We start from the raw sequence: 12,898 nt of genomic DNA on the forward strand, positions 1-12,898 counted from the left end.
TTGTCAGTAGTGTTCAATTAATTGCATGGTTTGGCCTTCAAATGGTCTGGTCTTTAATTTGTTCCCTTCAAATGGACTGGCTTTAATGTTTGTTCTTTAAAATCGAACTTATGCTTAGCGGGGCATAAGGGGCACTGACATAACTTGTGGATATTATGATGCATAACTTATGCTCCTCTAGGCGTGAATTCGATTTTGAAGGACAAAAATTAAAGGCCAGCACAAAATAGGGTCAAAAGTGCAAATGACCCAGTAGCGTTCAGTGGCATTCCAAACTAAGTTCAAATCATGAACATTTTTTTGCGCGGATTGCCCTTCTTTTGGGATGGTCTTTAAATTTTGCCCCTCATATTTGTGGTCTTTAAATTATGCCCCTCATATTGCTGGTCTTTAATTTTTGCCCTTCGCGTTCCAACCCTGAGCGTTCACGCAGAAATCATGAGGTTCTGGGTTCGAACCCCCGCTCAAGCATAAATTTAAAAAAAAAATTGCAGGGCAAGGTTTGGGTCGCGTGTATGCCGGACTCGATATACACACGTTAAGGAATTACCAAAGTTATGCCGGACCTGGCATACTCATGCCTTATGGGCAGACTTGGCATAAGTATGTCGGGTCCGGCATAACTTTGATAAATCCTTAACAAGTTTATGCCAGGTCCGGCATACTTATGGGCAAACTTTTAGTTAAGCTTTAACTAAAAGTTTTTTCCTAATTATGCCTTATGGGGCAGACTTTTAGTTAACGCACAACTAAAAGTATGCCCCATAAGGCATAACTAAAAGTATGCCCCATAAGGCGGAACTTTTCCTTAAGGCTTAGACTTTGCCTTATAAGGCAAATTTTTAGTTATGCCTTAAGGAAAAGTTCCGCCTTATGGGGCATACTTTTAGTTATGCCTTATGGGGCATACTTTTAGTTGTGCCTTAACTAAAAGTCTGCCCCATAAGACATAACTAGGAAAAGACTTTTAGTTAAGGCTTAACTAAAAGTTTGCCCATAGGTATGCCGGACCTGGCATAAACTTGTGAATGAATTACCAAAGTTATGCCGGACTCGGCATACTTATGCCAAGTCTGCCCATAAGGCATAAGTATGCCGGGGCCGGCATAACTTTGATAATTTCTTAACAAGTGTATGCCAGTGGGGGCATAGCGAAATTTAAACTCTGCCTTGTGATTTTTTTAAAAAATTTTGACTGAGTGGGGGTTCAAACCTGGAACCCATAAATTTTAGTCGAAGGACAAAATTTAAAGACCACCCCAAAAGAAGGGCAATTCTCATGAATCCACCCAGGCCAAAATGCATATTTAGGCAATTTGTTTGACTGAATCATGTCCTAATGAAGTGTACAAGAATCTCACTCCTTGCCATTGGCAGGTTGTGCTGGAATGTGGAAAGATAATGAGCTTAATATTATCATTGTGACGTCCATGTTTCTCAACAATTTCAGTTGGCTGATGATCTCAACTTTAATATATTCAACTTTGTTATAAGGTCGTTGACAAAAAAGTAGGGTAAAACACATAAGTTTTCCCTATAGTTACATAGCAAAGTTACTTACATATTTATATTTTACGGACGACTTAATATCTCCCTAGTCATGTTTGAAGTGAATTTGATACCATGCCAAAATTTAATGTAGCAAAATAAATAAAAAAGAGGCGCGTATTATTAAAGTTTTGAATTTTCCCCCTTCATCTTTATGCTTCCCACTTTTTCTTCGCCATCTTCACACCCCATCGCTTTTTTCTTAATGACCAACTTTTTCTTAATTATTATACGTAAAATTAATTTTTAATATGCCAGTTCTTTTAAAATCTTTTCCTCCATTGAAAAGCACCCAAGCTTTGAAATTTGAAACGGGGTGTAGGAGTATCAAAATTAGATTAGACTTTTATGGGTTAATTTTGGCGAAATTGGTGGTGGTTGATGAAATTAACGGTGGTGAATCTGGCGATAATTGGTGAAATGACATTGGTGGATTTGGTGATAATAATTTTATGCAGTTATGGAAGCTTGGCGGTGGGTATGAAAAAAAAAATAGTGAAAAATACTAGTATATTTTTTATGTGGTGCTGACGTGACAGGCTCGTATCTAGCACCTCATAACACGAAAGTGGTTTTATACTTCACGATGATATCAAATTTACTTCAAACATGATTAGGGGATATTAAGTCGCTCATGAAGTATCAATATGTGTAAATAATTTTTCCGTGCAACCACCTAGCCGATTTATGGGTTTTCCCTAAAACGAATAGTGCATGGTACTAAAGGAGAATGCATAATTATCCTCTCCTTAACTTGTCTCCTTTTGCCAATTACACACCTAATTATCCTTTTATTTGCTGATATGGTACAAAATGTATAGTAAATCAATTTTGGCGCGTAATTCGTAATACAAGACAAAAATTACAAATTTTGGCTAGAAAACATCATATTTTTTTACCAAACAACATGTCTGAGTAGGGCTGTTCATGGTTTTGGTTTTATTGGTTAAAACCAAAACCAAACCGAATAAAAAAATCGACATTTGGTTTGATTTAGTTTTCAATTTTAAAAACCGATAATATTTAGTTTGGTTATGGTTCTGTTAAAAAATAACCGAATAAATAAGATAAATTATATACATAAATTTTATAATTATTTATATGTATAATATTAGTTTTTCATAAATAATTATAAATATTTTTTACCTTTTAATCATTAATTTGATTTTTGGTCTACTTATTTCACATGATTTTTTAAGCCTATATTTTTAAGAATATGTCCAAGCCCATGTCTTTAAGTCTTTAAATGTTAAGTGTAAACCTACTAACAGAAGCTCACGTTAGAGTCTAATGTCTTTAACTTAAATTTTTAGCCTTTCTTTGTTAGCCATTTGATTTTAGGTTGTTTTTTTTTTTTCGAATTTATACCTTTCTTTTTTCTTGTCTGAATGGGTCCTAAACTTCTAATATTTTTCATATGAAAAGGACAAAGGTTGTAGATTTGGAGGTTCCTATAGAAGATACTTCAGTAACATCAGCATTTGCTGCAACTCAAGCACATGTTAATGCCCTAATACTTCTTTCGTGGGTAATCCACCTAAAAAGCAGAAAAGAACAACTCCTTGTATTCGAGACCCTAGTCTTGTGGATAATGATAGAAAAACATCTCAAGTTTGGGATCATTACACAAAGTTTTTTTAATAAAATGGGAGAATTGAGGGAAAAATGCAAGTACTGCCCCAAAGTTTGGGATCATTACACAAAGTTTTTTTATTTCATATATTTTCATTTTAATTTTTGGTAGTCTTTATGTTTAATTAATATGTATGTTTGTAACAACAACTAAAAGCCACTATGTTCTACTTTATTTTCAAGTATGTGTATTAAGATGACAAAAATGGTGCAACCACTACTAAGTTAGTTTTTAGCTCTATATGTAATAGTTTAGCAACTTTGGGTAACTTGAATATTACACTATCACTAATAGTGAAAATGTTTCTATGATGTATGTTCCACCTTAAACTATGAATAAAATTTATCGTTTGAACAAAAAAAAAAGACATGTCTTTTTCAACTTTTTAATGTTTTACTGATAAGTCTCATGACTGCTAGTCATAAACTGAAAAATCCAACCAAACCGACAATATCCAAACCGGTGATTATTATTTTATTTAGTTTGGTTATGGTTTTAGACATTTAAAAACCGACTAAATTAATTTGGTTATGGTTTTAATCAATAACCGACCCAAATCAAATCATGAACACCCCTATGTCTGAGTTGTCCAAACCCATCCATCTCACGTTCCCTACTTCGTATTAACATTTATATAGTGCATTTAAGTTTAATCTTACTACTATAATGTTGCACCAGCTTGACCTTTCCCCTTTTTAGTCATGGAATTCACAATACTAGCTAGGAGACATATGATATAAATTAATCTATTATATGCGCTTTCATGATAAGCAATGACATTACTATTAATTTCTTTTTGTAGCTCTAAGCCTCCAACTTAGGTAATGATTTTAGTGCAATGATTAGAACTCGAAAGGATATGCAAGGGGATTTTCTTTTTCTTTTAGTCTTTCATATGTAATTAAACACAAAAGGATGGTTTATTTCACTTATTAATTACAAGACAATTATAGTATATGGATTGTTTATACAGAGATTAATAATGAAAGTATTATTATGTTACTTACTTAAATTAAAAAAGATTATTTTTGTCTTTAAATAAGTTAACTCACGCATTGTTAATACTTAATACATGCACTTTTGTTTCATGTTTTATCCCTAGAAAATAATACATAAATTTCTACATAACATTGTGATTCTTTTATTTAGTACTTTCAACCAAACATTGCATTAGTTTTGGCATGATACATAAAAAGCCCTCAAACTTGGCCTCAGCTGGCAAGTATGCCCTCCAACTTTGGGTGTGCACAAGTAGGCACCTCAACTTGTATAAAGTTGAACCCGTAAAACAAATGCTGACGTGACACATAAATTTTTGAGGTGTCTAGATGATCATTTTGTAAGTTGGAGTGTTCAACTGACAATGTGGAGACAAGTTGAGGTGCCTACTTGTGCACACTCAAAATTAGAGGACATACTTGTCAGCTGAGGTCAAGTTTGAGGGCTTATTTATGTATTATGCCTATGCGGTGATTATCTTTTCTTATGTACTGACCAAATTGTATTATCTTATGCGAAATTTTTTATTAGGACTAATTATTCCAAACTATCAACTACTGAAAATTTGCTAAATTCACCAAATCGGGGACTCCGATGTCAAATTGGTACTATAAATTTTTTCAAAAAAGACCTGTTAGGCATCCATAACAATGATGCTCCACGTACTACAAGAGGAAGGTAAATGTAAATCATTAAATATATCACCAATATGACAAACCTACCATTTGTGGTTGATTTCTATGGACAATTATGCCGACGGAAATGGGGCCTCCTTATATTAATGATGGTCTGCATTTTTTTTCTTTTCATTTCTTTAAGAACTTTTATTAAGAGCCCGTTTGGATTGGCTTATAAGTTGCTTATAAGCTGTTTTCAATTTTTTTGAGTGTTTGGCTGACCAATTTAAAGTCATTTTATGCTTAAGATAAGCTCAAAAAAATAATTGGGTCCATTTGACTTAGCTTATCTAAAACAGTTTATAAGCTGAAAATAGCTTATAGACATAAGCCCATCCAAACAGGCTCTAATTATGATGTTTAGATCAACTTACTCGACTAATTCTTCACCTTTCAATCATATAGAATAATAAAGATTTTATCTCCCTGCATTTAGTACTAATAAAGTATTTGATGAGTAGCGATCATCCATGTACATCCTTACCGCTTAGGCTACAACACTCGTACTCCCTTCGTTTCATTTATGTGTCTTCATTTGATAAGGTACGAAATTTAAAATATAAAAATACTCCACTTTCCAATTTTATGATCTTAAATGAAAGGTGCATTTATCATACCAAAATACTCTTCAAATCTTGTCGTTTTAAGTATGTCATATTATCCTTACGAGGGAGGGAATATCTTAAAATTAAAATGAAAGTATTATAATTAAAAAACATAGTATTTCCTTCGATCCACAATATCTGATTGTTTAACCTTTGAGATTTGGTCTAAAGTTAGTGATTTAAAACAAACAAACAAACAAACAAACAAACAAAAAAAAAAACAAAAAAAAACAAGAACATATTAGTTCTTCTTTTCCAAATATATCCTTGTTTAATAAATTATTTGGACAATTTTTTTTTCGATACTTATATTTTCTCATGAGTAATTAGGGTAATTTAGTCATATAATCCTTTTAGTTCATGTTATTAAATAATTTTTTAATAAGTATATCAAAATCTTAAAAATCACTTATTATGAACCTGATAAAGTACTAAATGTAAAAAAAATTACTAAATCAGACCATGAATATTTTTAGTTTTTTTCGGAAATCATGTTTGGCCACAAAATTTTAAAAAATTCCGGATTCAACTTGTAGTTGAAAAACACCAAAAAGTTGTTTTCACTTTTTCACTACCAAACCATTCACAAAGAGAGACAATACTTTTTTTCAAATTATGACTAAACACAACTCCAATTTTCTAATACGTATCCATTTTTTCACTTTGAAAACAAAAACTACTTTTTTGAAAGACTCACAATTTTTATGGCCAAACGAGCCCTAAAAAAATGGTAACATAGATAAATATGTAGTTTAAGCCAAGCTGGTATTTCAACCACCAATGAAGGAAGTAGGGAAGCCAACTTTCTTCTAAATTCAGATTCAGAAGCCAATAGTCAAGGTGGCTACAGAGAGAAATTTAAAGCACAAAGAGAGGGACAATTACTTTTGCTGTCTCATTTACTACTCTACTGTAATCCACAATGTGCTTCTTCACCAAGCTGTACATCTGGCAGGGCAATTATTAAGCTATGTACTGTTCATGCCATGCTTTCCCAGTGCCACCTTTATGGGGGAACTTATTTTTCATTACGAGTTCAAATTCTATATGTACAAATAAAGGGACGAAGCTACAATAAGAATTACAGATTCAATCATATTTAATAAGTTTGGTTTAATTTTATATTTGTCTTAAGAAATTCCTCAGGTATAAATAATTAATGAAAAACAAATGAAGTAACTTAGAATGATTAAAATTCCAAAGCATAAACTTTGTATTCTCGCTCCACATTTGAACTAGTATTAACATTTTTATGATATTAGATTAAAGGAATTTTTTACTCTCTATCACCTAATCCAAGCTTATTACAAAATGAATCATGTTTTATATATAACCCTTAGCGGGACTTGATTATTAGTTGACACATTCGATTTGTTGTTGTATTTGGAGCTCTAATCATGGTTAAGAGTAATGATTTTATTATAAGATTTTGGTGGTAAAAATCAAATTACAAAGTTAATCCACCATTAATTGAAGCTTGAAGAGTGAATTTGAATTTCAAATCTATTTTCTGTGAGAAATCTGTAGTGAAAGTTGTTTAGACTTGTCGGAAATAGTTTAAGGATTTAGTGGAATCTGAATTGGTTTTGAACAAGGATTACAACTGAAAATCGCAGAAAAAGTTTCATCTATATAGCTAGAGGCGTGTTATACACTTTTATACATGGTATATACATTTTTATGCAAGATAGATATATTACTCATATAATGTATAAATACTGTAGAATAATATATAGTAAGATTGTACAGACACTGTTACAAAAAAATTTGACTATATGGCTCTAAACTGAAAAATATAACTGTGAGGGCAAAAAATTCTACTAAACTGTATATAATATAATATATTTGAAAATTCCCCCAAAACTGCTTGCAATAACAGAAAACTATTTTTAACAACCATGATGCCGACTCAATATAAATTGAGTCCGGAGCACAAAGCATCCCGCGTTAGCAGGTTCTCGGAAATGCCACACTCCACGGGGTGTGATGCTAATACAAGCATTAGTGACTGTTTCCACGGCTCGATCCCATGATCAATCACACGGGGACAACTTTACCACCGCTCCAAAGCTCCACTTTCTCAACATAAATTGGATAACCTTTTTTAAAATATTAAATTATACTATCAAACGTGTAAGACTTTTACCGTCGATGTATAGTAGTATTAAATTAAACATGTACGAGTTTGAAAATCAAATAGCTGGAATGTCAGGACGATCCGTGTAGTCTTCTCTTTTTCCAGATTCAATTAAAAGCATTTACTAAATGAGATATAAATATATCGACTGTCGGTAGCAGTACAAGGACAGTTTAAAGTATCCATTAACAGCTCTAACAACCTTAATTTAGAATTACAACTGATTTCAAGAATCTTAATTGCAACATTAAACAACACATGTAGGGACATATATGAAAACCTCCATTGAGAGTGGCTGTTTTGATAAACTTGGTATCGATTTTCTTAGAGCATTTTGTGACATGCTTTCGTTCACAGTAACCGAAAATATTAACTAAATATATAGATAGATAATATTTTGAAAAGAATAATGTGCACATATAAAATAGATTGACACCAGTTCAGCATAATCCAAAATAAACATCATTCTGGACAACAAGCTATAAAGAAAAAAAGAGGTTATTCAAAGGAAAAAAAAATAATAAGTTTTAGAACTTCTATAAGACTAGCTACTACTCCAAATTCCAACTCATATACAAGTCGAATTGTGATAATAAGTCAATAGCGCTTATATAAAATTCCATGTACGCTACTACCTAAATCCAACTGTTAATTAGTGCGCACTATTTTAACACTGAAACCAAATTAGAAAGAGGCATCTTTTGACTTGCCATTATCATTGTGATTTTATCCCCTTTTCTTTACATATAATAAGATTAAGAACTTTTGAAAGGTCTAAAGGAGGGTCTTTCATCTCTTCTAACAAGAGAAAAAACACAAAAAGAAAATAAAGCAATGATGGAGGAAGTGGCACTGAATTTGTAAGAACCAACTTTTATCTGGGAACCAGCTCCTTCTACTTATTTCCTTTTTCAACAAAATCCCCATTCTTTCTGTGTTCCATGTGCATTGGATAATTGACAAGTGTAACAAAATGATTATGCTAACACCGTGTCCTTCTTTGGCCATTTCTCAATCGGTCATTTTGTAGACTAGCTCGACAGTGGTGGAGCCATAATTTTCATTTAGGAAAATTAAAATATAAAGAAGAAAAAACACGACACATATAGTATATATACATAGTATAAATGACGACCCTTGGACAAAGGTGGCTTTGCCACTGCTTATAGAGTAAGCGAAAACCTGATAAAACTGGACATGTATATCTGCAGCACCCCAAGCCTAAAGAATCCAGTCATACAAAGTCTAACCAGGAAATAAGTTGAACACTTCCCAGCTCCCCACCACATGAAAGCAAAGAGGAAAGAGGCAGGATCACATTATCTTTCCATAACATAACTTAATGATCTAGAATTTAAAATTTGTGGATTCCTTATTGAGAGAGTAAGTGTTACAATGAATATTAATTCTACTTAATATTTGTTTTTTTGAAGATATATATAGAATTCGACCCAAACTTACTGAGTTTTGTCGAACTCAGGTTCTTAACACTGAACTTAACTTGTTGTACTTTAAAATTATGTATTCAAATATAAATATTTTGTTGAAACTTTTGTGAGCTTTGACATAAAAATCTACACTTTGCGTCGAACTTATTGTGTTCGGATGAGCCAGGTTCTGAAGCACTGCATCCGGCCCTGCCCAAGTGCTTGTGAACCCATGATTGGATCGGCTACTATCTAAACCCTACTTTGTGTCACGTTAAAATGTTTCAGTAGTCGCACGCATAAGTAGTGTGTCTAACATGGGCATATATCATCAATATACCATTAAATATTACATGCAATGTATCCAAAGAGAGTTGTTGCTAGCCAGTGAGTGTCAATTTGATTTTCCATAGTTGCATAACTGGAAGGCATGGAGCATATTTTGAATTTGCAGGGTAAAAGACTTAATGGACATGTATACAGCAATGGAGGATCACTCTCTCCATATAATTATAGGACAGCGAGATTTAAATGACACCTTAAATGCACCTGCAGCATACACAACTAACCACATACTCTTTCACCTGCTTATATTTACTTCTATCTCTGTCTCATTACCCTTTATAATATGCAGCTCCTTTCTTTTTTCACTTCACATATTCACTGAACTTTTACCAGCTCTCTCTTTATCCACTCTTGTTTCTCTTTTTCTCCTTAGAAGCAAACAAAGATGGGGAAGAAGGGAATTAAGCAGAATTCACTAATTCTATGGGCTGCTGTTTCTGCATTGCTCGTGCAGAATTTGGTCGTTCCGGTCATGTCTAGAGCTTCTTTTGATGAACAAAAGACCTATTACTCTCCTCCTGATCATACCGCAACTCCCCCGAGTACAGGTCTCTTCTCACATCTTTTACCCTTAATGACATGCTGTTATAATTAGAGAAATGCCATGACATGTTGTTTTTTCATAGTGTTCTTGTCACTAGCTACTTAAAGGTCTTGCTAAAAGCTAACATGCTTTTCTTTTACTTTATGAGCCTAATGTGGGCTGATTTTGCTGGAAATAACAGAAACTATAATAAAAAGGAAACAGAGCAAACTAAGAAAAAAACAGATATGTCCATACTAGTATATGTTTGCTAAACCAACATATTTTCCCAAGACTTGCCTAATTTGGAGACATGAGCATTTATTCACAGCTTATTTGGAAAGACTTCAACTACAGATTCGTAACATGAAAATAAGACTAGTTAATTGTTATAACAAGTTAAAATATGTTGATACTGTCAACTTTTTTTACTTTATTTATACCAATTTACACTCACAGTAGCATATTTTATGATTGACAGGTTCACACACACCTCCATCTCATGGTTCAGGAGGTCATGGTCATGGTCATGGAACACCTACGCATGGAAGCGGTAGCCATGGAGGAAAACCACCATCTGGGAACTGTGGTAACCCGGAGCCCCCTAGTGGAGGGCATCACCATAACCCTACCCCATCCCCTCCTTCAGGAGGTGGTTATAATCCCTCTCCTCCAACTCATCATCATGGAAGCCCTCCAAGTACACCAACACCTAGTACCCCCAGTACACCAACACCAAACACCCCCTCCACACCACCTACAACTCCTGACCCTGGCACTCCAAGCACTCCAGGGGGTGGTGGCTACTATCCTTCCCCTCCAAGTACTCCAACACCTAGTACCCCTAGTACACCATCCACCCCTCCCACACCTACCACTGAAACACCACCTACTCCTACTGTTGACCCTGGCACTCCAAGCACTCCAGGTGGTGGTTACAATCCTTCCCCCACACCTAGTACCCCCAGTGCACCAACCACCCCCTCCACACCTACCATTGAAACACCACCTACTCCTACCGCTGACCCTGGCACTCCAAGCACTCCAGGTGGTGGTTACAATCCTTCCCCCACACCTAATACCCCCAGTGCACCAACCACCCCCTCCACACCTACCATTGAAACACCACCTACTCCTACCGCTGACCCTGGCACTCCAAGTACTCCAGGGGGTGGTTACTATCCTTCCCCCACACCTACTACCCCTTCTACACCAACCACCCCCTCCACACCTACCATTGAAACACCACCTACTCCTACCGCTGACCCTGGCACTCCAAGCACTCCAGGGGGTGGTTACAATCCTTCCCCCACACCTACTACCCCCTCCACCCCTACCATTGAAACACCACCTACTCCTACAGTCGACCCTGGCACTCCAAGTACTCCAGGGGGTGGCTACTATCCTTCCCCTACACCTACTACCCCCACTACACCTACCATTGAAACACCACCTACACCTACCATTGACCCTGGAACTCCAAGCACTCCAGGGGGTGGTTACTATCCTTCTCCTACACCTACTACCCCCACTACACCTACCATTGATCCAGGCACTCCAAGTGCTCCGGGTGTCTTTCCAATTGACCCCAACTCACCACCTTTTACATGCAAGTAAGTGAAATGAAAATTATTCTTTCCATTTCATTTTACATAGTAGTATTTTATTAAGCAAAGATATTAAGAAAGTTTGACATAGTATATCTAAAGTACTCCGAGAATTTGTGGTTTTAAATATGTCATTAAGGGTAAAAAGTTTAAAACTTTAGAGTTTTCAAATATACAAATGTGTGATTCTTTTTAGAATAAACTAAGAGAAAATATCAAAAAGATTGTGCAGATTAGACAAGACAACCAAAACCCATTGAAGAAAACATGTCATATAAAATGGAAAAGAAACAGAGGAATACTAGAATGAATCGTGACATCTCCTAACATAAATTGTTATGAACTGCAGTTACTGGAGGACTCACCCGACGCTGATATATGGCTTGTTTGGCTGGTTAGGAAGTGTGGGCAATTCATTTGGCGTGGCTAGTGTTCCAGGTTTTGGTTCAAACATGAACTTGCTACAAGCACTTTCCAACTCTCGTACCGATAGCTTTGGGGATCTCTACAGGGAAGGGACAGCTTCTTTATTGAACTCCATGGTGAGCAGGGGGTTCCCCTTCACTACCAACCAAGTCAGGGATAGTTTTATTTCAGCACTCAGTTCAGACAAGTCAGCAGCAGCTCAGGCACAGCTGTTCAAGTTGGCCAATGAGGGGCGGGTCAAGCCCAGAGCTTGAGAAATAAGTCGTGATTTCTTTTCAAAAATGTCGATTTATCAGTTTAGAGTTTCATAGTGTTATCAGCTGTGTGTTTACTTAAGATTGAATACTAGTGATGTTTTTTTCTCTCTCTATGCTTTTGTATGTTACGACATTATTAAGAGGCTATTAGGATACCAACATTCTGTTTAATCAGTTATAAGTCAGATCTGACTTTGTTGATGTAGGCTATATTTGCATGGGTGAATTCCACGTTCCAATTTGACATTTCTTTTTCTCCTTCAAAAAGAAGAACTTATGCTTTATCAAAGTTGGCCAGTAAGAATGCTTCTAAGCTACTTGAAATCTTGGATTCTGCATCTATGAGATGTAGCCTTCAGTCTCTGACCACCTATACTCAGTAAAAGGTGAGATATATAGTTATTCCAGTGAACAGATGAGACTAGTGCTTAATACACTACGCACGTTAAATGTTTGACAAACTTCTTGATGCATTAGGTTCATAAAGGTATAGCTAGTGCAAAGTCATCTTAAGTACACATTTCCATATCTACAATATCTTCAATGCTACATTCTAAAAACTGGTGCATCTCTCTGTATTATCAGTGTATTCAAAATAACAGGCCCAAAGTCTTACTATGATTCTCAACTTATTTTATCCAGCTATGTTGTATAGATCTCTGGGTAATAAAATGAGAGTGAATACTTATTCAAAAAAATAAAATGAGTGAATAA

The 12,898-nt window shown here is 35.1% G+C and overlaps 1 protein-coding gene across 1 annotated transcript; it reads left to right on the plus strand.

Annotated features, from left to right (window-relative positions):
• The first annotated feature begins 9,666 nt into the window (after window positions 1–9,666).
• LOC132636565 (vegetative cell wall protein gp1-like) lies at window positions 9,667–12,430 on the plus strand. The gene is made up of 3 exons (XM_060353490.1): window positions 9,667–9,919; window positions 10,376–11,507; window positions 11,851–12,430. The coding sequence occupies exons 1-3, from the start codon at window positions 9,757–9,759 to the stop codon at window positions 12,179–12,181; spliced, it is 1,626 nt and encodes a 541-aa protein (XP_060209473.1). The 5' UTR covers window positions 9,667–9,756; the 3' UTR covers window positions 12,182–12,430.
• Window positions 12,431–12,898: the final 468 nt, after the last annotated feature.

The sequence above is a fragment of the Lycium barbarum genome, chromosome 4 (genome assembly GCF_019175385.1).
Source record: "Lycium barbarum isolate Lr01 chromosome 4, ASM1917538v2, whole genome shotgun sequence".
Lineage (NCBI taxonomy): Eukaryota > Viridiplantae > Streptophyta > Magnoliopsida > Solanales > Solanaceae > Lycium > Lycium barbarum.

Bases quoted from the DNA above. Each gene is read 5' to 3' on its own strand.
- LOC132636565 (XM_060353490.1), top strand. From the start codon at position 9,757: ATGGGGAAGAAGGGAATTAAGCAGAATTCACTAATTCTATGGGCTGCT. The intron at 9,920-10,375 runs GTCTCTTCTCAC...TATGATTGACAG, and splicing joins CGCAACTCCCCCGAGTACAG to GTTCACACACACCTCCATCT. The intron at 11,508-11,850 runs GTAAGTGAAATG...TATGAACTGCAG, and splicing joins TCACCACCTTTTACATGCAA to TTACTGGAGGACTCACCCGA.